This window comes from Crotalus tigris, unplaced genomic scaffold (genome assembly GCF_016545835.1).
Source record: "Crotalus tigris isolate CLP2741 ecotype Arizona unplaced genomic scaffold, ASM1654583v1 scf7180000024345.2110221, whole genome shotgun sequence".
Taxonomy (NCBI): domain Eukaryota; kingdom Metazoa; phylum Chordata; class Lepidosauria; order Squamata; family Viperidae; genus Crotalus; species Crotalus tigris.
This window is the reverse complement of record NW_024100514.1, coordinates 185,345-208,414: the sequence shown is the minus strand read 5'-3', so window position 1 is coordinate 208,414 and position 23,070 is coordinate 185,345. Positions and strand designations below refer to the sequence as shown.

Sequence of the window (23,070 nt, the reverse complement as noted above, 5' to 3'; positions counted from 1 at the left end):
AGTTTGTTTTTTAATCTGACTATTACACTAGCAGGTTACGGGTGGCAAATGAATTAAACTGCTGTGTTTTTGTTACGTTTGTATGTTGCTCATGCATATATTTCTTGTAGATCAATAAGCGCAAATGTTTCTGAGATATATATATATATATATATATATATATATATATAAAAAAGAATCAAAAGGTATTTTACTATTTGAGGAACCAAAGCTGCATGCAAAGCCTTTTGAGTTTGAATTTATATTGGTTTCATTGTTTGAAAGTAAGGTACATTGTAATCTAGGCAAGGAGCAGACAATCTTTTTGTGCCAACAGCTCTTTTTTATTTTCATGTCTTTGTGTGCAAGGTAATTAGATCATTGGAGAAGATAAGATTATGATTTTGAGCCTGATATTTCTCTCTTTAGGGTTTTTAAAGGTTGTACAAGTTTTACCTTTATTTCCCAGCAGCAATATCAAGCCAGCTTTGGCAGATCTCGGAAAAATTAATCGGGTTAAGACAGTGGCAAACCATTTCCATATTGTTGTTACAAAAACGTGCAGTACATGTAGTCCTCAGGAGTCAAAATCAGTTGAGGGAATCTTCAGCTTTTATCATAAAGACAAAGAGACAACAATTATTCCTGAATACAGATAGTCCTTGCTTAACCTAATTGGGACTGGAATTTTCATTGCTAAGTGAGGTGGTAGTTAGGTGAAATATCACAAGACTGCAACACTTAGCAATGATAGTTGTAGCAGTTAGGCCAGGATTGTGCTCTTGTTAATCAAGTACTTCACGCTTCTCCTGTCCTACCACACTTGCCTCTGTTTCAGCCCCCTTCCCAATCTCTTTTGGCCTTTTAACCACCATGTATTCTGCCACTACCCCCCCCCCCCCAAAGCTGCTGGTCCTTTGCAAAGCTTTGTAAGAGGAATGCTCTGTTGAGAGTGAGCAGAGGATCTGTGGGTTGTTTCTGTTGGTGCTGGAATCACCTCCAGTCTACACACAAGCCCACAAGCCATTTCTCTAGGAACACTCCCAATGTGAACTGCAGAGCGCATGCCGCAAACATTCCTGGAGAACCTGTCTGTGTGTTTGAAGCACATTGGAAGCTGCTGGCCCTTTGCAAGTTTTGCAGGAGGAAGGCTAGACTGAGAGTAAGAGGTGGGCTGTACTGGTGCTGGGCTCACCTCCATACCTCATTGAAGCCTGCAGGCTGGTTCTTCATGAGTACTTCTGACACAAGCTGCAGAGAGTGCACTGCACTGCCAGGAAACCCTCGTCCCTCTGCTGCCTCCAGTTCTGCCACTATCCTGGACAGCACCTGCCACACGGTCTCCACCTTCACTTGGAAAGGCCCCTCCGCCTTGCTCAGTGACAAAGAGCACTACACCTTGCTGTCCCACTGCCTTCTCCTTCGCTGGACCCATCAAGCTTTGGCAGATGAGGCTCTGCTGCTTTGCTACATGCACCTGGATTCTGGGCCAGCAGCAGGAAGAAGTCAATCAGATGGTAGCAATGGGGTTGGGGGGAGCAGCAGAGCTTTTCAGTAGAGTGCAGAGCAGCAAAAAGGACAGAGATAGGGGGGGGAAATAGACATGTGGGAGTTGAACCCCCCCCTACATAACAGCCTTGACCTACTCAGCCCATCCAAATTTTGTTTCAGGTGAAAAAAAGTGTTCTGGATTTTGGTTTTGGTCGATCTGAACTGGTTCAACAGAGCCTCTAGAGCAGCGGTGGACAATTATGGCAACTTTTAAGACCTGTGGACTTCAATTCCCAGAATTCCTGAACCAGCCATGCTCCTAGTTAAATCAGTCAAATAGTATTACCAGTTTTAATTTTTTTAAAGAGAGGAATATTATTCTGAGTATTAGTTGAGATTATAAAAATGGTATAAGAATTTATTAATACAAGGTTTGTTTCCAATGTTTCTTTGATTATGCCCTGCTTTCTGTTGTGCAGGCAGTGGGATGAGCAGTTGGATCCCAGGCTCAATGCAAAGCAGAAGGAGGCTGTTCTGGCCATCACAACTCCACTGTCAATTCAACTGCCTCCAGTCCTTATTATCGGTCCTTATGGGACGGGCAAAACCTTCACTTTGGCTCAGGCAGTCAAACAAATTCTCCAACAGCAAGACACTAGGTGAGATGGGATGATCTGCAGATTTTTAATCAGAAGGCAAATGCCTCCCTTTATTTAAAGGTTAGCAGTGTAGAGTTTTCATCCGGCTTTACCCCCCACCCTCCCATCCCTCATTGTCTTATATAGATATTTAGGAGCGCATTTGTGAGTCTGATCTGAATTAAAATTGGTGCCCTGTGAAGAAAAGCACAGCATTCCATTTAGAAATCAGTGATTTGTATAGTATTAGTGATCTTTATTTATAAAACTGTATTGCTTTTTTTTTATTTACCCACATTTGTAGGCCACTAATTCCTGTGATTCTAGGTGGCTTAAAATATATAAAGCTAAAACATGCATAAAAATAGAATAAAAGCAATTAACTATAAATAAAACTTCGATACTCTAAAGGACCTGAAGGTAGGGGCGCATAGGATCTTGGGGCCATGCTGTTCCAGGCCGAGGGGGCAGTGCCTGAGAATGTCTTCTGGCTAGGCCACAATGGAGGCAGGCAGGCAGATTCTATCTGGAGAAGAGGGCCCTGAAGTAGGTGAAAAGCAATTGTAAAGGTTTTGTTGAAAGGATGTACATTCCCACAGAAGTTAGGAACGTCATTAAATCATAAAATTTGCAGATTAATTTCATTGAAATAAATATGCAGAAAAGATGATCACTATTTTTTTGTAATTTTACTGCTTTGAATGATTTTCTGTTTCTTCATTGCTTTTTTATTTGCACCATTTATTCCAGCAGGATTCTCATTTGCACCCATTCTAATAGTGCTGCTGATCTCTACATAAAGGATTATTTACATCCATATGTAGAAGCAGGCAATCCCCAGGCGAGACCTCTCAGGTATTTTTTAAGGTTTATTATGTATCTATACAATATCTTAAGAAAAGGTGTCTGTTCCAAACAGTTCTGAAAAAAACCATAGAGCTTTCACTTTTATTGGCATTTTAAAATGATGCTTTTGCATAACCTAGAGACTCTTAACATGCATAATGAAAGAATGTCATTTGTGAGCTCATTTCATGCATTAAAGATAAAGACATCCTTTTTTAAGTTGTTCTTATGTGTTTATTTGTGCTTTCCTAACTGAACAAATTTTGATATAGTCCTCTAAAAAGTTCTAAAATATTTCAACAAAATATTGGTTGAATTATGTTGGGGTAAATAATGCTTCTTTAATTCAGAGCCAATTTAGAGTGAACAATTATTTAAAAAGCTACATATCTTGGAAATTAGTTCAGTATCAACCTCTTTATGTATTTAAATGAACTTGTTTTATGTATTTATAGAGTTAGCAAAAGAAAATTAATTGGGAAATAAAATATCCATGGTCTTTGTGAAAAATGTGTGTATATTTACATCTGGAATATGTATTTTTTTTTCTTAAAATGGATATATATATATATATAATTTAAGAGTTCATTTAAGTCTTAAACCTGCTATGAAAACTTCATCACTGCATTCTATTGTTCTGATGTCAAGCATGGATGGAATATTTCAGCAAACAAATGTTTTATATTTAAAATTATTCTAATGGGCATGTGAAGTGGCAGCTTTGCTCCAATGTCACCTGTAACAAAGATTACACCATTCATACCAATCTGCAGTCTATAAAGTAACTCAATTTTGAACTGTCTCAAATTCAAAACACTCCATTTCAAATGTGAAATATTTTGAATTTAAAATGTTTTGCATATCACCATGAGCAGCCCTGATTTCTCCTAGAACAGGGGTGTCAAACTGCCGGCCCGGGGGCCAATTGTGTCATACGACACGTCATGTGACGCAGCAAGTTTGACACCCGTGTCCTAGAATATTTCCTTTCTTACTCTGAGATAGCTTAGAATTAGAATTTCTACCTTCTACTCATAAAATTAGAAAAGGATCGCATGTGTCAAAAGATATTCTTCTGCAAGGAAAAATCTTATAAGAATGTTTGTTTTCGGAAGATTGGATAAATGGCATCAAGTGACTTTAACAGACTTCATTTTTAGAACAGGGAATGTTTGAGTACAATAGAACATATCTCATTATTTTCATAAAATTGTAGATATGCTATATTTTCACGTTCATTTTGCAAACCAGATATTGGGTTGTATGAGTAGGTATCGTTAGGAAAGTTGATTCTGTTCATTGCTGATCATATTTGTATACAATCGTATTTGGGAATAGGATCCATTACTTACTCTTCAGTATAATATAAGGATTAAGCTATTTGGCTGGAATGGAGTACATCCAAGTGTATCCCCCTTCACCCAACCTCTGAGTGATTCTGGACCAGATATTTTTGCCCAGTCCTCCTAACTCTGCCATTATCATTGTTGTGCCGATAAAATCAGAAAGATTTCTATAGAAGTTTGAACTTAACATAAAGATGGATAATAAATGCAAAGACTGGAACAAATAGGGACTAGGAAGAAGTCTTCTGTGAAAATCACATTGAATACATATTCTTACAATCTTTTAATTCCTCTGTAACATTGTCTTGGCTCACTGAAATAAGTTATTTGTTACCACTTGATGAACATTTAGCCTTTGGTGGCAAGAACCCAATATTACAGCTTTGCATGCAGTGGGTCATATATTCAGTCTCTGACAATTCTAGTTGAAAAGGAACTCACAAAGTGGATTGGAAAACTAAGTTTCTGCTAATATAAATAGACAGTTGATCTAGATCAGGGGTGTCCAACTTTGGCAACTTTGAAACCTGTAGAATTCAACTCCCAGAATTCCCTAGCCAGCCCCATGTTGAAGAGTTGCCATTTAATTTTTTTTTTAATAAAGATTATATATATATTATTTCTGTATTGGATTCTATTCAAAGTTAAGGAAGCAACACAAGTGCCTCTGAGTAAGCCAAAATATCTGGCTCATATTGATCCCTTAGAACGACAGTGTCAATCTCGCAACATCACGTGACATATCGCGACATATCGTGACTTTTTTTTGCCATTGCCGGAAATGGGGTAGGCACGGTTTCACTATGATGTATCCGGCCTGCGGGCCGGCAGTTTGACACCCCTGCCTTAGAACATGCTTAAGCTGAAGATATCTCAACTGTTGCAAATGGGGAAGACTAAATTCAAGGTGAAGTTGAGAAATCATTTATAGAGTTTATTTTTAATTTAAGTGTGGAGGACTTACTGAGGAGTGCATAACAATTTGATATGGTCCACTAAAACTCAAGCTGCCATTTAATCATTTCAGATACAATGCAGGTGATTGTTTAAAAGCCATGCAGTTAGGAATTCTTTGAGATTAAGTACTGAAAAATCTTTCACTTCAGTCCTTTGAAATTTAATTGATTTTAGAAACTTATTTAACACATTCAATAAGAAATTGTTTAGGCTCCCTGTCTAATGGAGGGATGGTCTCTTTGGAAAAGCAATAGCTTTGGAAAAGCAATAGCAAATGAGTAGTGTTTCTATTTTTAGAGATACTATGATTGCTTAAATGTTAATTTTTACACTTACCGTTATATACGCTTACTACCTTATCATTTTGATTACAAATAGAGAAACAAAATTTATATTCCTCATTTGCCCCTTTTCCAGATAGTTTGCCAAACAGAATTAGAATTAATAGTTTTAGGAATGAATCACAATAGAATTGTTTTCTTTTTTCATCTGCAAGAGAACAAGGAATCTAATGGATCTAATCCATCTCCTTAGTTTTCATTTTCGTACTAGTGACTAGACCAGGGGTAGGCAACCTTGGCTCTTTTATGACTCGTGGACTTCAACTCCCAGAATTCCTGAGCCAGCCGTGCTGAGGGGAAAGGGAGAGGTTTCCAAGCTGAGCCATGCTGGCTCAGGAATTCTGGGAGTTGAAGTCCACGAGTCATAAAAGAGCCAAGGTTGCCTATCCCTGGACTAGACTATGCTTATTATGAAACATGCTTTTAAGTGGAAACCCATATATATATAATATATCACCCAGAGACTTTATTCCATACTTTATAGGGCACAATTCACCTTTTGCTGCCTTCTCATGTCTGCTGTCGTGTCAGATAACAGAGGCATGTTTGGCTCTTACTTTAAATCAAAGCCCTAGTTTCTTTGAAGTATGCTTATTTCTAAGCTATGAAATGTTCACAAATGTTTTCAAAATAGCTGTGAGAAATAGCAAGGCAGTACAGTGGGAAGTGTTACATAACTGCTAGTTGCAAGACATTTGTTATGCTAGACCTGAAGTATAAAATCACCTTGCTTAGATCACTGTTGTCTCACCAAAATTTTTGAATTTTTTTCATCATAGACCCAATTCAACTAAATTAAAAGAAAACCAATTTGAAAAGTTTCCTTATTTATTTAAAAATCTAAATTATAATGGTCCTGAATACAGCTTTTTCTAAAATTACAATCTGGGGAAAATAAAATTTTATGGAAAGAAAACTTGTGAATAAATCAAGGATATTATGTGGCTTAAAGCACTTTTATTGTGCTTGATATAACATTGTTGATGAATGGTTCTGAGTTCAGAAAATTCCTTTTATTTATCAAACATAAATAATAAGCATGCATACATACATGTCAGTGAACTTGTACAGTTCCTCCCCTTCTATTACTTCATGAAATTTGTTCAGGATCCCCATCTGGCCATTCTGCCTCAGTTTAGGAAAATACTGTTGCCATATTAACAGTGTCTGGTCTGCTGACGTACTGATAACAATATATATTAAATATCCACAAAATGTAATTGATAGTCTAATTTCTGAATAAGATTGCAACCATCCAATGGATTTAATAGGAATGTTTTGTAATTTTTTTTTTTTTTTTTTTTTGGAAACTGGGTCATCCTGTACATAGCTGTTAAATGCTCTGTGGAAATATTGGTTGCTTATTTTCGTATATGAATGTGCTAACCTGTGTTACTGGTGTTTCCTTGGAGTGGAGTGATCTGAGTATAACAGACAGTCCTTGACTTGCAATCGTTCATTTAGTGTCCGTTCAAAGTTACAATGGGACTAAAAAAAAGTAACTTACAATTGTTTTTCACACGATCATTGCAGCATACCCATGATCACGTAATCAGAATTTGGATGTTTGGCAACTGGCTCATATTTATGACAGTTGGCGTGTCCCAGATTCATGTGATCTCCTTTTGCAACTGTCTGACAAGCAAAGTCCATGGGGAAGCCAGATGCATTTAACAGCCATGTTACTAACTTAACAATTGTAGGGATTTATTTAACAGCTGTGGCAAGAATGCTTGTAAAATTCACTTAACAGCTGTCTCGCCTACCAACAGAAATGTTGGACTCAGTTGTGGTCATAATTTGAGAACTACCCGTACAGGAGCAAAGACATCCAAATTTAAAGGCAGGTAGCAATATCTGTAACAAGCTAGCCTGTCTTAAGCTGCTGAAACAAAAGGAAGCAAGTTTAAGGTGTGCTGATTGGGTTTTTCTATGCATTTGTCTTTTGCTTTACATTTTGTGTCTTGCACGTCGTATATCCTTCATACGACCCCGTTCCTTCCTTCTTATTCTATATATCTGTTAATGATAAGACTTCTGTTCATTGTCCTGCAAGCTGTATGTCTCTCCTACATGGACCCTCTGCTTTATTTTCTAATTATTGTCTCTTCTTTTTTTTTTTTGAAGCACATTTTGCATGACATGTAAATATGTACTACTGATCTTTGAAACTGTAGTTATAGCCTGCAGCTTGATTTCACCACATTAATTTGTTTGTTTAGTTTGGGTTGAGTGTTTATTTATAGCTTCTGGGACTATTGTCACTCTATTCCTTACTCAGATGCATTTTTTTCTATGAATAAAAAAATAAAGAGTGAAAATAATTCCAAAAGCAATAAATAGGTGTTGTTTTTCCCTGAATGCTTCATTTCTGTAAAATAGTTCTAGATGTGTATGTGGTGTATTAGTGAGTGTATACGCTATGGTTGGTTTTCACTTGTAAGCTTTCTGTTTTATATGAATTTACAGTAATAATCTGAATTATGGTGAATTGACCTGTAAATATCTGAATTGAAGTGCAATATTATTCGGCAGCAAGGAACTTTTAAACAACACAATTGTTAGGTGCAGCCCATCAGCCTTCTCCATTTTAGTGCATTCATAGCTTGGAAGACACTTCTTAGTGCATATCTGTGTGGCAGCCCATAGGCTGAAAGGTTGCTCACCCAGGTGGTAGATCAAAAGTTAACAAACCTTTGCTGGCTGGATGCAGTTTCCAGTGATGAAACAATAATACAAAATGGGCATATTGGGGCTTTCTGCTTTTTCACGGATCTAGGGAGCAGAGATTTATTTTATTTTTTAAAGAAATTATACTAAGCTACAGGTTTTGTATATTCAAATTTAAATATAATTGTCAGAAAACTGATGGGATTTTCAGCAGTTGAAGCTGGAGGGGATCTAGGGGCTGTATAACAAAAGAATTTGGGGCTGGCCTGGGAATGTGAGTTGCCTAATCTTCTAGTCAGACATGTCAAACTCGAGGCCCGTAATATGTTTAGAGCTGGCCCACAAGCAGACTAGTAGGAGGAGATATTGAATAGTTACTTCCTGACTTCTTCGCGTGTCTTGTCAGTGGCAGCAGCGCTAGAGAGGACGGGCAGTGGAAGCCTCTCCAACACATGGAGCTGTACGGCAGCAGTAGCTGCAGGGGCGGGTGGGAATGGGTCTAAGATGACTCACAGTGGCCAGGTGGGTGTGGCTGGGTAGGCATGGCTGGGTAGGTGCAGCCGGCCTGGCCCCATTGACTCGGGACGGCTGGGTTGGCACGGAACAAATCGCATTGGCTAATTTGATGTGGGGACAACTTGGTGTCCCACAAGCTCCTCATCTCCCCAAACTGCTGGCAGCCAAACGCATACACGCATGCGCGCGCACACACACAGACACACACACACCATTCCAAGTTTGGGGACTTTTATCCACAGAGGAAGGAAAGATCCTTTCCCCCAAGCCCAGGCATGATTGGCAACTTGCCAGATCAGATGCGTATAAAAGTTTCTAAACTTGGAATGAGAGGTGGTTGTGTGTGTGTGTGTGTGTGTGTGTGTGTGTGTGTGTGTGTGTGTCAGCCACATGCCAAAGGAGACATTCGTCTCCCAATCCCAGACATCCAAGCATTGGTGTTTCCTTATCTGGTGCCCCTCCCGGCAAAGCAGGTGGTAGAGGGCAACACTGCCGCGCATGGAAGTGCAGAGTCAAATTTCTGCCTTGACAGATCTCTGGAGAACAAGAAGAGGAGGCAGGGGAGCAGCACTCCCTGGCCTTGCATGAGGGAGGCTGGCCCTTCTTGAAAGGGAATCTTTTCAAGAAGGATGCTGGCTTGTTGGGGCAGCCTTCCCTCATGCAGCCACCCCTGCTTCTTTCACCAGAGATTTTTGTAATTCAACCAAGAACTTTGTTGTGCTGTGCACACACATGCACGCGCACTCCATTCCAAGCTTGGATACTTTTATTCATATCTGAACTGGCAAGCTGCCAATCATGCCTGGGCTTGGGGAGACGGATCTCTCTTCCTATGTAGATAAAATCCCCAAACCTGGAATGCAGTGTGTACGTGTGTGTGTGTGTGTGTGTGTGTGTGTGTGTGTGTGCACATGCACATGGTTGCTGGTAGTTTGGGGAAGCAAGGAGCTTGTGGGGCACCAAATTGTCCACACTTTGAGTTAGCCAGTGCAACTTTTCTGTGCCGACCCAGCTGTCCTGAGTCAGCGGAGTTAGGCTGGCTGCATCTAACTGGCCACATCTACCCAGCCATGCCCACCTGGCCATACCAAGTAAGCTGCACCGAGTTGAGCTGGTGACACCTACCTAGTCGCTGCGACCTAGCTGTGACCATCCAGCCACGCCCATCTGGCCCTTTGGGGGCAGCCATAATGCTGAAGCGGCCCTCACTGAAATTGAATTTGACATCCCTGTTCTAATAGATGAACAAAATACCTTCTGGGGAATCTACACGCAGTATCCAATATCTGCCAAATTTACATGCCATTTAGTGATCTGTGGGTAGTTTTAAAATATGGGAGGTTAACAATAAGTAGCAGAAATGTTATTTTTGTTGGTTTATGTTAATAATTGAGTTCAGCATGCGTAAAAGAAGAAAAAACAGCATAATGTGAAATTTAGTACGTACTTGTAATCATATAAAACATTCTTGTTTGTTCATTGGATGAGGAACTGAAAGTGATTGTTAGGATTGGATATACAAATACAGGTTGGCCTCGGTTAATGACCACTCATTTAGTGACTGGTCCAAATTACAATGGTGCCAAAGGAGTGATACTTAAGTCTCCTGTGCCTGGCAGCAACCACTTCAAGCTTCACAGTGCTAATGTCACACCATACTGAACTTTTGTACGCCCACCCCTCTTGGCAGGAACTACCCACACCTCTTGCGATGGTGTCGCACCACACCAGACTCTTATACCCCCATCCCTGTCCTCCAACAGCCACCCTGAGCCTTGATGTCCTTGTGCTACCCCAGACCTTCACATGCTGTCCCTCACCCCCTAGCAGCCATCCTGAAACTTGCTGCACTTGCACCATGCATCCCAAGCCATCTGTACATTCCCCAGCCCCCCAAGGCAGCAGTCACTTACAGGGGGCTTGCAACTTCCTGTTGGCTTCCCCACTGATTTTGATTATTGGAAGCCAGAAGGAAGTTGCAAGGAAGTCTTCGCTTAATGACCCACAAACCTCACCTAATGACGGCAATAGGGATTGCTGTTGCTAAGCGATGCAGTCACATGACATAGCATTTTACAGCCACCTTGCTTAATGATAGAAATTCCGGTCCCAATTACCATCAATAACCGAGAACTACCTGTAAAATAAGATTTGGTTAGCTTGGCTGCCATCCTCTTAAATCCAGGAGCCTTATTTCTGACATAAAATCATAGAAATACTGGTTTTAATTCCATGTCTTGCACAGGAAGTAAATTACAAGGGTAAAGAATGGGACCTGGCTGTTTAGAGCAAGGTTGGATTTTTCCACTGATATACTCAGGTTCAGCAAAAGAGCAAAATATAAATATTTTGCAAGTTGAATATAATTTGTAAAAGAGCATATAATGTCAAGTGCCAGGAAATCAGGAGATTCAGGCAGTTCAAATGAGCCTAAAGATTTATTTCAAGCTTAAGCTCTCTACAAGAATCTGATTAACTGGCCATTAAAGAAAATGAGTGGGAGATAAGAGAGGCACAGGGACTCATGACTTATGACACGTTTGACCTCTCCCTCGTGCTCAGCCTGGTCATCTCCTACATATAGATGGCTAAGACAATTGCAGTGAGTAGGAAGAGAAATCACAGTGATTAGTATCTGTAAAATAAAAAGTTTGAACTATTATTTGGTTCACAGGAATTCTGTTTTACCTAGGAATATAGCAACTCGAGCAGAATTCAGAGCAGTTCCTTGAAGACTGAATGTTCAAATCTGCTCATGGACAATGATAATAACATTGTGGAATTTTCCAGATAAAGTTGAATGTAGTTTATAAGTGTCGGCCGTTTCAGAAATGATGATGATAATACTTAATACGATCATCAACTGCTTTTATCAGTTATTAAATCTGTATAATGCTTCAGATTCTCTCTCTAAAAATTGCTTGAGATTGCTTTCCTCAAAAAAGCAGGACTGGTTTATGGTATTTCAGATAGGTGCTGTTTTCTGGCTTTCACCTGCTCTCTTCCACAAAGCCCTCTTTGGAGATGGAATCTGACTTTTTGCATAATCCTAGCCATTGCCTCCTGCACTAATAACTTGACTCCAGTAACCTTCTGGTGGAAATAAAATATATTGTTATTGAAGCTAATTAAGGCTAGGTAATCATATGTTTACATAAATGTAACCTGCTGGACTCTGATGACCTGTGATGCAATCCTATTGGGGAGAGGGCTAACTAGTTTTACACTGCAAAAGAATGCATATAATGTTAGAGAATTCAGTGTACAGTACATTCCTTTATAGTTTACCCGGCTTAATAAATAGTGTTCAAAAGGAGAACAAAAGGAGAAAAGTTAAGAATTTACTGCTGCAATATTTTGTCAAAAAATAAGATCTTTTCCTCTTTTCCAGGGTTTATTTCAGAAATCGTTGGGTAAAAACTGTCCACCCAATTGTGCATCAATACTGTTTGATCTCAAGCACACATTCCACCTTTCAGATGCCCCAGAAAGAAGACATTCTTAAACAACGGGTAGTAGTGGTTACTTTGAATACTTCACAATATCTGTGTCAGCTAGATCTTGAGCCTGGTGAGATAATGTTTTATAAAGAATTATTTACTGCTCCTTTCTTTTCAATACGTAGTTCTCGTGATCTTTTTCTACAAGAAGTGAAAGCTATCACAGCTTTATTTTGTGTGACATTCTGTGTGAATGGAAAGCAGTGAGAAAGCAGAGATATATTAGCTCACTTTTTATCTACATAAAGTTATCTACATATTAATTTATATTTATGCATATCTTTATTGTGGATCTTACTTTTCTGTAAGTAAAAAAAGATACTGTTAGCAATTTGAAAACCAGCCAAATCCTGTCTCCTTCCCCATAAATGACATAATATTTTAGGATTTAAAGGGGCTTGATATTAAATTGGTATGGCATAGATTAATTTCTCAGAAGCTGGGGAAGAGGGGGTTAATTAACAGACATGGGAGAGAAAAATAAGTGTGGCTCCTACCCTTATTTTCAGTTCGTTTTCATGAACTTGGCACAGCTTTGATATTTTCAGAACATTTGACATCAAAACTTCTACCATAAGTGGAATTAACTGTAAATCTGGCTCTCTATATTGATCTGGTTTAAGGATTTTCTTTAAGTGAACTGTGGATAGTAAGAAGAGCTGGTACGATCTCCTTATGAATTATATTTAAATGTTAGATCTTTTATTATATATTTAATCTGTGGGCATTATGAAGAAAGTGGACAGATTTGCTCACTTCTCTATAGATTTTTACTAAGCCTTTTAATCGGTTTTGTTTTTAATCAGGGACTGAAGAGACTCAAATATTAACTAATTAGAATTATTCTGCATGTAAACTGCTCAAACTTAGTTGTTTGAAGGAACATAAAAATAGTTGTAATAAATAATAAAATAATGAATATGTTCATGGGAAATAATCCATAAGCTGTAAATATATTTATGTAGGAGTTTGTTCAAATTCTGTTCAACCTTTCTTTGCTATAATATCAACACATATCTCTAATATATTCAATCTTATATATTTCTTGCCATATAATATGAATTTAAAAATGGCTTTCATATATATTTCCGTCTGATTAAGAAAGTACTTCAGTGTTGTCTGATTTGCTCTAATATTTTCGCAGCGGTTCTACCTTCTTCAGTTTTCCATACATGAGTAATGCTATTTTTTGTTAAAAAGATATTTCATTCAGATGTAATTAGATATTCAAAAGTACCTTGTTCATAATAATAGTTGAAGTGCAATAAGCAGTTGAAATTTTAATTATAATATCTTTTAAGCTATTTTTCATTTGTTATGAATATCAGAGACAGTCTCTTCCAGACTGAAATTATCTGTTCTCTCAATGAATTTTTGTATACTTTAAAATATACTTTTGTATATTGTCTCTTTCTCTTCAAAAATCTTTGTTTCAAATTTTTAAATTTGAAAAGTGTTGTTTTTTCCTAACTGGATTTTATTATTTATCTGTATATAAATTAATCTGACCTTTTTCAAACACGCCTTGCATTCTGTTTTGACTTAGATTATTCCTACCAAGTATTCTATTGATCAAAAAATAACATACACACACACGCACACACACACACACACACACGCACACACAAAATGTCAGGAAAAGAAAACTTGTCTAGGGAGTTAACAATTAAAAATTAAAAATGCAACATGTTATATATTTCATTTTAAGCCAGATAGCACCAGATTACAACATCTGGTAAAATATCTGCTGGACATCATCAGAACTGAGAGATTAACAGGCAACATTCCAAAAGTATTCCAGTGTACCCAGCAGTAAGTGCAAACCTTTTAGCACTCAAATAATCTGAAAATAGTCAAATGATCTGAAAGCAGTCAAATAATCTGAAAACCTAGAGTGAAATGTGGAATCTCTATAGATCACTGTAATTCTTTATCCTTTACCTCCAATATTAATGCACAGGGGCATTAGTTGGGATAGAGGACCATCTAATTATGGGAAGATAGTCTTAAATATATAGCTGTCTTTTAATTTCTAATGCTATACACTCCTCTCTCCTGATGCACTAAAAAGGACAGTCACTTCCTTCCCAGAATAACAAGTCAAGATCTCCAATTGAAAACATTAGAAAAGAAATCAGATGACCGAGAGTTCAGACAGAGATGACAGACATTATTCCCATATTCAATATCAACTTCTATCTCTCTAATATGTTTTCAGGGAAAGCAGAAACCAGTTCTCTTATAAATAATATGTTTCATGCATCTTGCCTTACTTCTTTGATACTTGAGTGTGGATGAAAAAAAAGGAGTTATCAGGGGATATCTTTTGCTTGTCTAAATTTTAAACTTGTCATTGCCTCACAATAACAACACAAATATAACAAAATAACAAGAAATAAATATATTGACTTGAAATAGTTTATCAAAATTATCTTATCAGAGACTTTGTGTTGATTAGAGCCAAGACTGAATCTTGTTCACAGGACCGAACCTAAATATTTTCATAAGACTATCACAGCTTTCATTGCTTGCTATTTAATATTTTGTCCGTGTTTGCTTTGTAGGGTTTTTTACACACATTCTGTTGGATGAAGCTGCACAGGCAATGGAGTGTGAGACTATTATGCCTTTAGCACTAGCAAATAAATATACAAGAATTGTCTTGGCTGGAGACCATATGCAGGTAATGATGTCTATTTCCGAACTTATCCCAATTTTTTTAAGAACACTAGCTTGGTTTGCAAATTATAAAGTATAGAAGAAGGATTACATCAAGAATTATTTTGGTGTAGGATTTAAGAGAATGAAACATAAATCAGGAAGTGCTTAGCTTAAAATCCTGCTATAGGTTTTTAGTTCAAAACTCTACTAAAAGCAATTGACAGGAATATAGTGACTTGCTAGACTCACTATAACTTGCCTCTATATTTAGGTAAGGTAGGATAATATTCTATAAGTGATAAAGGAATACAGTGGTACATATATGTTTTAACAAAAGGTTGAAACACAAACATTAAAATCTGGATCCAAGTGTGGAATCCATACTTGTGATTGTCTATGGAGATTTTCCGTCATCCAGGTCATGGTTGTCCTGTTTCAGTTCTTCAGAAGCTTTTTGGATGAGAAGTGAAACATCTTAAAGGAAAAACAAAGTCCAGTTGTCTTTTGAAACAAATCACCTTTGGGACATGTTCATGATTACTTACATGGTGGTGAATAGCTTATCCAGATTGCAAGAGTTGCAGGATACAGTCTGGATCAGAAAACGAGGCCAGAGGTTTACTTAGTCTTCCATGGGCTCCAGCACAAGTCCGAAAGCTCGGATGACTAAACCTCTGGTCCCGGTGACCGACCCAGGTTGGATCCTGCACACGTATATTTGCCTTCATTCGTGAGACTGTAAGGTTTTTTTTTTTCATCCTAAGCAGTCCCATAGAAAGAAAACTTTTTAAAATAAAATATTTGTCGCTTAATATTAGTAATAAAGGCTAGAGATAAATAATAAATAAATGTAAATGCTAAAACCTGTATTTCCCTTAGAAAAAGCAGCAAAAAAAAAAAAAACCTACTCTTTCATCACGACTAGTGTGTCAGTGGCTACTGGAGGAAAGCTAGCCCAATGAAGGAGATTATATAAAAGAATAAAAAGTTTTTATTCAAAGCAAAAAGTATAAATGCAGATGTAAATTCAGCATTTTATCTCTTCTTTGTTAATTACTGTTACTTAACTTACTAGATTCTTGCCCTTTTTGGCTGATTAAATCAGTATCCTTGGGATCTGCAAGTTGAAATTTTTAGGGAAGTAGTGTGAAAAATATCTCGGCCCATAGTAAAATCTCTCCTTATTATGCAAGACATAACCTCTGTTAACTGTTTTGGTCTCAGAATCACATAAGAGAAAATACTGTAATACAGTTATTAAGCTAACAAGTGATAGTCAAAACTGAACTTGCTACCTAAAAGTGAGATTTGGTAAGATTTAAATAGAAAAGAGGAGTTGGTATCAAAGACCTAATCTACAAAAAATAGTAGAAGAGAAAATATGGATAATAATCTTTAATAATCTTTAAAAACGAAAAAATAGTATATGTAAACAAGACTAGAAGCCCTTTTGAATGGAACAAGAAACTGTTTAGCTATCATGAGAAAAAAAGTGTCACAGAAGAATAAATCATAATTATTTCGGTAAAAGTACTGAGAATAAGACTTTTATCACATTTAGAATGACAGTAATATAAAACACAATAGAAATTTTATAAAGAAAAGGCTTTTAGAGCTGTTAAAGCATTTATTTTGGACTGGGAAAAGTTCGGAGAAATAATTTGAGCTAAAACACATACAGATCATTACTAGAGGAGGAAAAAAAAGAGAATGAAAGGCAGAGAGAAAATCCTAAGTGTCTTTACAGGGAAAAAACTGTGTAGATTAAGAGGATGTAATTATATCTAAAAAAAATTTTCTCAGCATGATTATCTGTATATCCAGTCAATGACATCTAAATTGACTAGAAATTCTTTATTACATTCATCTGATTACCAGTTTGTGCCTGTGATGAAGTTTGTACAATAATTAAGATGTTGGTCTAGGAGCAGGTTCTCGCCACCTCAATCATGAAAACTTACTTGATGATTTGGATCAGTTACTTCCTCAGTCCAACCTGCGTCATGAGGTTGCTATGGGAGGAGTAAAGACTGTTTGCTACCTTGAGCACCTGAAAAAAGCTATCATGTCAGTTTGATGAATAAAAAAATAAATACACTCAAGCTTAAGAAAGTTTATGACATCCTTCCCCCATAGGCACTATATAATTCTATGATTTAGAGTTTTTTTCTTAGCAAGGTTCGTGAAAAACATTGCTTGGGTTAAGCAGAGCTTTCCCACACAATACTTAACAAATGTATGTGTGTGTGTATACACACACACACACACACATTGTGTGTATATAGTATATGTGTGTGTAAACTAATATAGTGTTCTTTTTCCCCCTGACTGTACATACATTTACTAATACCATTTTTTGAAGTTGGACATTAGTTTTTCTATTGAGATAATGTTCTACACAAATATTCAGTTATAAAATAATATCTTTCTTTTGATTTTTCTTGGTTACAGCTTAGTCCTTTTGTGTACAGTGAATTTGCCAGAGAAAGAAATCTTCATGTTTCACTACTTGATCGTCTTTATGAACATTGCCCTGCAGAATTTCCATGCAGGATCTTGCTGTGTGAGAACTATCGCTCCCATGAAGCTATCATCAAGTAGGTGTGAACTTTTTCACTGTATCACACTCTGCTTGGCTGGTACAAGTGTCTAACAGAAGCTTTTGCCATTACACTCCCCAATTAGTTGAAAAGAGATGTGTAATAACCTACCACTATTATTAGCATAATAAGACTACTGTTTTTTTTATATTGGAAATAAGTAAGAATACTGTATTATTTTGAGATTTAGTAGAATGGCCTACTTGGATTTTTTAATTGTGGTTTATGCTACCATAGCCTGTAATTTGTTGTAATATTAAAGCCAATCTTTCTCCAATATTACATAAGCAGACCTTTATTTTTACAGTGAAACTTGGCTATGTTGCCCTTACACTAACAATATTGAATAGAGTTTGTGTGACATTGTAGAGACCAAACTCAGGACAATATTTTGTAGTATATAAACTGGAAATGCATAAAATTTGTACTTCCACTTGTATTTCAAGTTCTTTTGCAATGTAAAAATGTTAATTCTTGCTAGAACGATTACAGTAGAACCACCTGATTGTGTGTAACAGCGGAATAGCCAAATTGGTTAAATAATTTTCAAGTATGTGGGCTTGTTTGCTGGATTGAAGACTTCTATTACATGCTGACCTCAGTACTTGTTCAATTTGATGTGGTTCAGTTGAGAACCAGAATCTTTACTATGCTATTAGTACAGGATTGTCAAACTGGCAGCCCATGGGCCAGATGCATCAGGCGTAGGTCATGTCTACCCCGGTTCTGCAAAGGCAAAAAAACGTCATGATACATCATGATACGTCACATGACACAATTGATTTTGACAGCCGTGTATTAGTGTAAACTGGTAAAACAAGGCAACGTGAAAGCAGTTATCTAGCAAATCAGTTCTTGGCATTTTTGAATCTAAATTGATGTTTGAAATGATAATCGTGGTCTAGGAATAGAAACATTAATGCAGGAAATGAGCAAATGCAGATGTTCAGACAAAATGACAAAATTTATTGGTTAATTATCTGTGCAAAATTGACAGGGAAATGACATAGTATGCTACATCAATTGCATCAAGAGATATCATGGATGCATTTTAAAGATGGGATCTTTGTGCCTTTGCAGGTTTTCCACATGCAGCTTCAGAAAGTCACTGATGTTACACCACCACCATTATTATTAAATAATAGCGTGTAAATAAGAATTTATATCTTGATGGCTAAATTAGAGGAGAGTCTCCCTTCCCATTTGATAGTAAAGGAGAATTTCATATTTTATATGGTACCGTACTTCTGCACGCAGAGATTTTTAGGAATAGCTCTATTAACATAAAATTTCATAAATGGTCTCAGAAATATAATAGGCACACTATACTATATTGTCCAGAATAAATACAGTTTTTTTTCTTAAAAGTGATTTTTAAAATGAACACTTGTGTTTTAAGAGTTTATTCTTTGAGCAAGCACAGGGCATGCGAAAAACAAAAAATATGCATATAGGTTATTTTCTGTGAGATTTTGTTTTTTTTTTTAAAAAAAATGCAAGCAATCATTTGTATTGTAACAAATAGTCCCAAATAGTTGCTTATAAAATGTTACCCTTTCCTATTGTCATCTTGGTGTTTTCCAGAAATGTTAGAGCTGTAGTTTCTAGACTTCCTAGCTACTGAGCAGGGTGATGGCAAATTCTAGGCGTGGTGATCTCAACATCTCTGTAGAGTATCAGACTGAAGAAGATAGAATTAATCAAAACATAATTAAATCTCCAAATGATGCTAAAACCAGTGTACGTGCTGAGGCATTCATTCACAGCTTCGGTGCATTGCTATATATTTACATAAAAACATACTGAAGTTGTAAAACTGTGTCTGATTCACAGGCAAAGCAATAACAAGCAGAATGTTTACATAACGGTTCTCTTTGGCCTGAATATTGCTGGTTCCTGCCTATCCAGCTTCAGCCCTTATATGATATTTCTATATTTCTTTCTTTATTTTTTGTTTCTCTCCATTGCAGTTATACTTCTGAGCTTTTTTATGAGGGCAAATTGATGGCCAGTGGAAAACAGCCTGCACACAAAGATTTTTATCCTCTGACATTCTTCACAGCACGAGGAGAAGATGTGCAAGAAAAGAACAGTACTGCTTTTTACAATAATGCAGAGGTAGTTGATTTGACTTCAGTTAACCGTTTTTGTGATTATAATAATTTTTTAACAATGCTAATTTGGACATCAAGAGCACTTGGCTTAAACAAGAACTTCTTTAAATATAGCCTTACACTCCTGATTATGAGCTTGCCGCTGTCCAATTGCCATCTCCAACTGAGTATTGAGTTGGCTGTCCCATGCTAACGTAGAAGTCAATGGCACATTCTCATGATTGACTAATTTGAAGTATATATGTAAAGAAGCCACCATATCTGCTTGTAGATATCAACCTCTTATTTTTTTTAAAGCCAAGACCCATAAATTATCCATGTCTTACATGAAATTACTATGTTTGGTTCTACATAGAAATTTGGCCTAATTGGTTCCTCAAAGTATTTTGTGATAAAATGCCTCTGCAAGTGTGAAGATTTCATTAACGATTGCTGTTTACTGTTCATAGTTTATGGCAAAACTAAACAAAAAGTCTGTGGGTTTTTAAAAAAAAAAACACGATTCCATTGTGCAATTAGAACAGGGTTGGGCATTTTTTTTTAAAGATTATGCATTATAAAGTAAGGAGGATTATATTCCCTTGAAAGTAATATGTTAGAGTCAGAGATGATATAATTTAACCAAGCATAGATAACAATCCCCCATTCCCTTTTTTCTCCAAATAGAAGTCAGGAATAGCTTAACCTTGCAAAAAGTGTAAATACTTTGTTTTAGAAGACTTTTGACATTAATCCTCAAATTGCATGAAATTAGTCCAGGGACCATAAGTTGATGGCCTGTGAGCTAGAATTATCAAAAGATGAAAAAGTTATCTCTAGAATGCCATCTCCATTAATTCTTTCTTTCTCCATCTTTCATTTAAGCTGAAGCACCCCCTCTTCTCCTTTTTAAATACTTCTTAATTTCACAATTTGAAATATGGGGAGAGTTAGGCTGTTTAAAGACAAAATGAACACTGGATTAATTCTCTTCCAAATGCATTCTGGTCTCTGGAACAACTTGCCTAGTGCAATGATTCTCAATCTTAATATTTGTACCAATTTCCCTATTTATAGTCTCTTACTGCTTTGCAAGCTGCTTCATGTGCTCTCTTACCAGAAATATGCATGAGAGCAATTTAGGAATAACACCGAGAGAGAAGAGATAAAAAGATGATTTCTTTCTTGTAAGATCATTTTAGCGGGTATATCAACCCACCCAATATGGGCATCCTCCAGATCCGTAGACAGAGTTGAGAAATTTAGCAGTGGTCATTCTCACGGAAGTCTACATATTTGGAAAGTGTCCAGGTTGTGAATGTGAGGAATAGCATGGAAAAGGGGACTCCTTTGATCGGTGTTTACATTTCCAATATAACTACAATGCTAGTAGCTATGTCTCAGTGTATGCTTTTATGAAATGATTTGAGAATTTAATTTTTAATGTCCTGTCTTCCAGAAAAAGATAGGTATTTTCTTCTCACAGTTATTGCGATGTTGGCTATAAAACCATTTTTCTATTACTATTCTAGGTATTCCAGAAAGAGAGAATGGAAAATTCATGATTAGATCTAAATCATCTTAGTAAATATTTAGGTTTTGGACATTCCATATGTAGTTCCTTTATTCGTAGATAGAGCTGATTCACCCAGGCTATTATATGGCTTTAAAAGATATATTCATGCATAAGACAGTCTGAAGGGACATTTATATACAATACTTCGGCTTCTTTATTATTTTTTGCTATATTCCTAGAATATTTGCCAACGTGGTACTAGTTTGTCCACAGGAACAAACAAGACACATTTCTGTTTAATTTAGCCACTTTGTATTATCAGAACAAATCCTGAGGAAGTGTTTTGTGAGCTGTTATAACATCAGTAGCAGTACATCTTCCCTCATTCTTCATTAAAATTACTCCTTTTTTGAGTCTGAAAAAGAGACAACAAATCCCTTTCCTCATGATCTTGGATTCAGTAGCCCTCAAGGCATTCTTAGAGAAATGGTATAATACGTTTCTCCATAAAACGAGAGAAACAAAACCATTTTCTATTCTCCTTTGTTTAACTCCTGATTATGTGCTGTGAGCTAGACTATGAAGTTGCAAAAAATCCTGGGAGAAAGGAGTGGTGATCCACTTAAATCGTGGTATCAAGAAAACTGCATGATGCAGTCACCAGGAATTATATCTGTTTTGAGGACATCTGCATCTTTTATGTGTATTCAGTGGCTCCTGGCGCCTCTTCTTGTTCATAGTCACAATAGATTATTAGAGAAATGTGTGGTTATCACAGGTTAACTAGCTCTGCTCTGAATAATTTGAATAATGATCCGAATTGATGGTGGTTGGAGGCTTACACAAAATTTATGTATTTTGAGGTTGGTTTAATTACAGTAGAAGAGTAGGCTTCAACTAAAAGACTAAAGGAAAGTTTGGCAACGGAGAACTTAACACCTTCCTCTTTTTTTGTCTGATATCAGACAAAATCAACCCACTTTTCCATTATTATTGTTGTTGCTATTGTTATTATTATGTAGCTTGTCACACAGCTAACCAGATGTTTAGACTGGATTTAGCATTTTCAATCCAACTACAGGTAGTCCTCGACTTACAACAATTCATTTAGTGACCATTCAGAGTTACAACTATATTGAAAAAACGGCTTATCGTTTTTCACACTTGAGATTGTTACAGCACCCGCAGCCACAGTTTGCATCCCCCTAACATTTGTGTTGCACAAGTTCTTAAAGTGGAAAGTAATTTATCTGATTCTTAAAATATACATTTATTTCCCTGGTGGAACAGTAAACTCATTTTATGATGCATGCTGTTAATATTTCAGATAATAATGTTGAATAAATAAAATTCTGTTATGAAATATATAAAATGATTGTTGTTGATGTTCATTAAGGTTTCTGCCTAGGGTTAGGGTTTTGTTCCTTATTGATTGTAGGGGTCTTTTTGATTGCATATATAAGGCAATTATGGATATGGTGAAAATAATGAATAATTGAAGGGACATGTTTACAGATTATAAAAGTCATGCCAGTGTCATGCAGGGGATGCTGCAGTTAAATGAATATTTTTGAAAAGACTTAGATAATAGGCTGGTGCTAAAACTGGCTTCTGCTAAAACCTGCATTGCTTTTCATCCAAGAGTATAATGCAAAACTTATACCAACAAAAAAGCTAGCAATTTCCTGAGCATGATTTTCCCCTTTTAAGGTATTTGAAGTAGTTGAACGTGTTGAAGAATTGAGGAGGAAGTGGCCGGTAGCCTGGGGAAAGTTGGATGATGGCAGCATAGGTGTTGTAACACCATATGCTGATCAAGTGTTCCGGATTCGGGCAGAGCTTCGGAAGAAAAGATTGTCTGATGTCAGTGTTGAAAGAGTGTTAAATGTTCAGGGTAAGTAATACGTGGTTTGATT

The 23,070-nt window shown here is 36.7% G+C and overlaps 1 protein-coding gene across 8 annotated transcripts in view; it reads left to right on the top strand.

Annotated features, from left to right (window-relative positions):
• The window catches only part of HELZ (helicase with zinc finger), a 144,698-nt gene that overhangs the window by 81,839 nt on the left and 39,789 nt on the right, over positions 1 to 23,070 (top strand). For 5 of the 8 annotated variants that reach the window (XM_039326834.1, XM_039326830.1, XM_039326832.1 and 2 more), the window contains 7 exons: positions 1,950 to 2,129; positions 2,859 to 2,963; positions 12,176 to 12,354; positions 14,849 to 14,967; positions 17,397 to 17,542; positions 19,516 to 19,663; positions 22,865 to 23,048. In XM_039326834.1, the coding sequence (XP_039182768.1) occupies positions 1,950 to 2,129; positions 2,859 to 2,963; positions 12,176 to 12,354; positions 14,849 to 14,967; positions 17,397 to 17,542; positions 19,516 to 19,663; positions 22,865 to 23,048 (1,061 nt within the window). The remainder of the gene's footprint in view (positions 1 to 1,949; positions 2,130 to 2,858; positions 2,964 to 12,175; positions 12,355 to 14,848; positions 14,968 to 17,396; positions 17,543 to 19,515; positions 19,664 to 22,864; positions 23,049 to 23,070) is intronic. The other 3 variants (XM_039326833.1, XM_039326831.1, XM_039326837.1) reach the window with 1 other exon arrangement.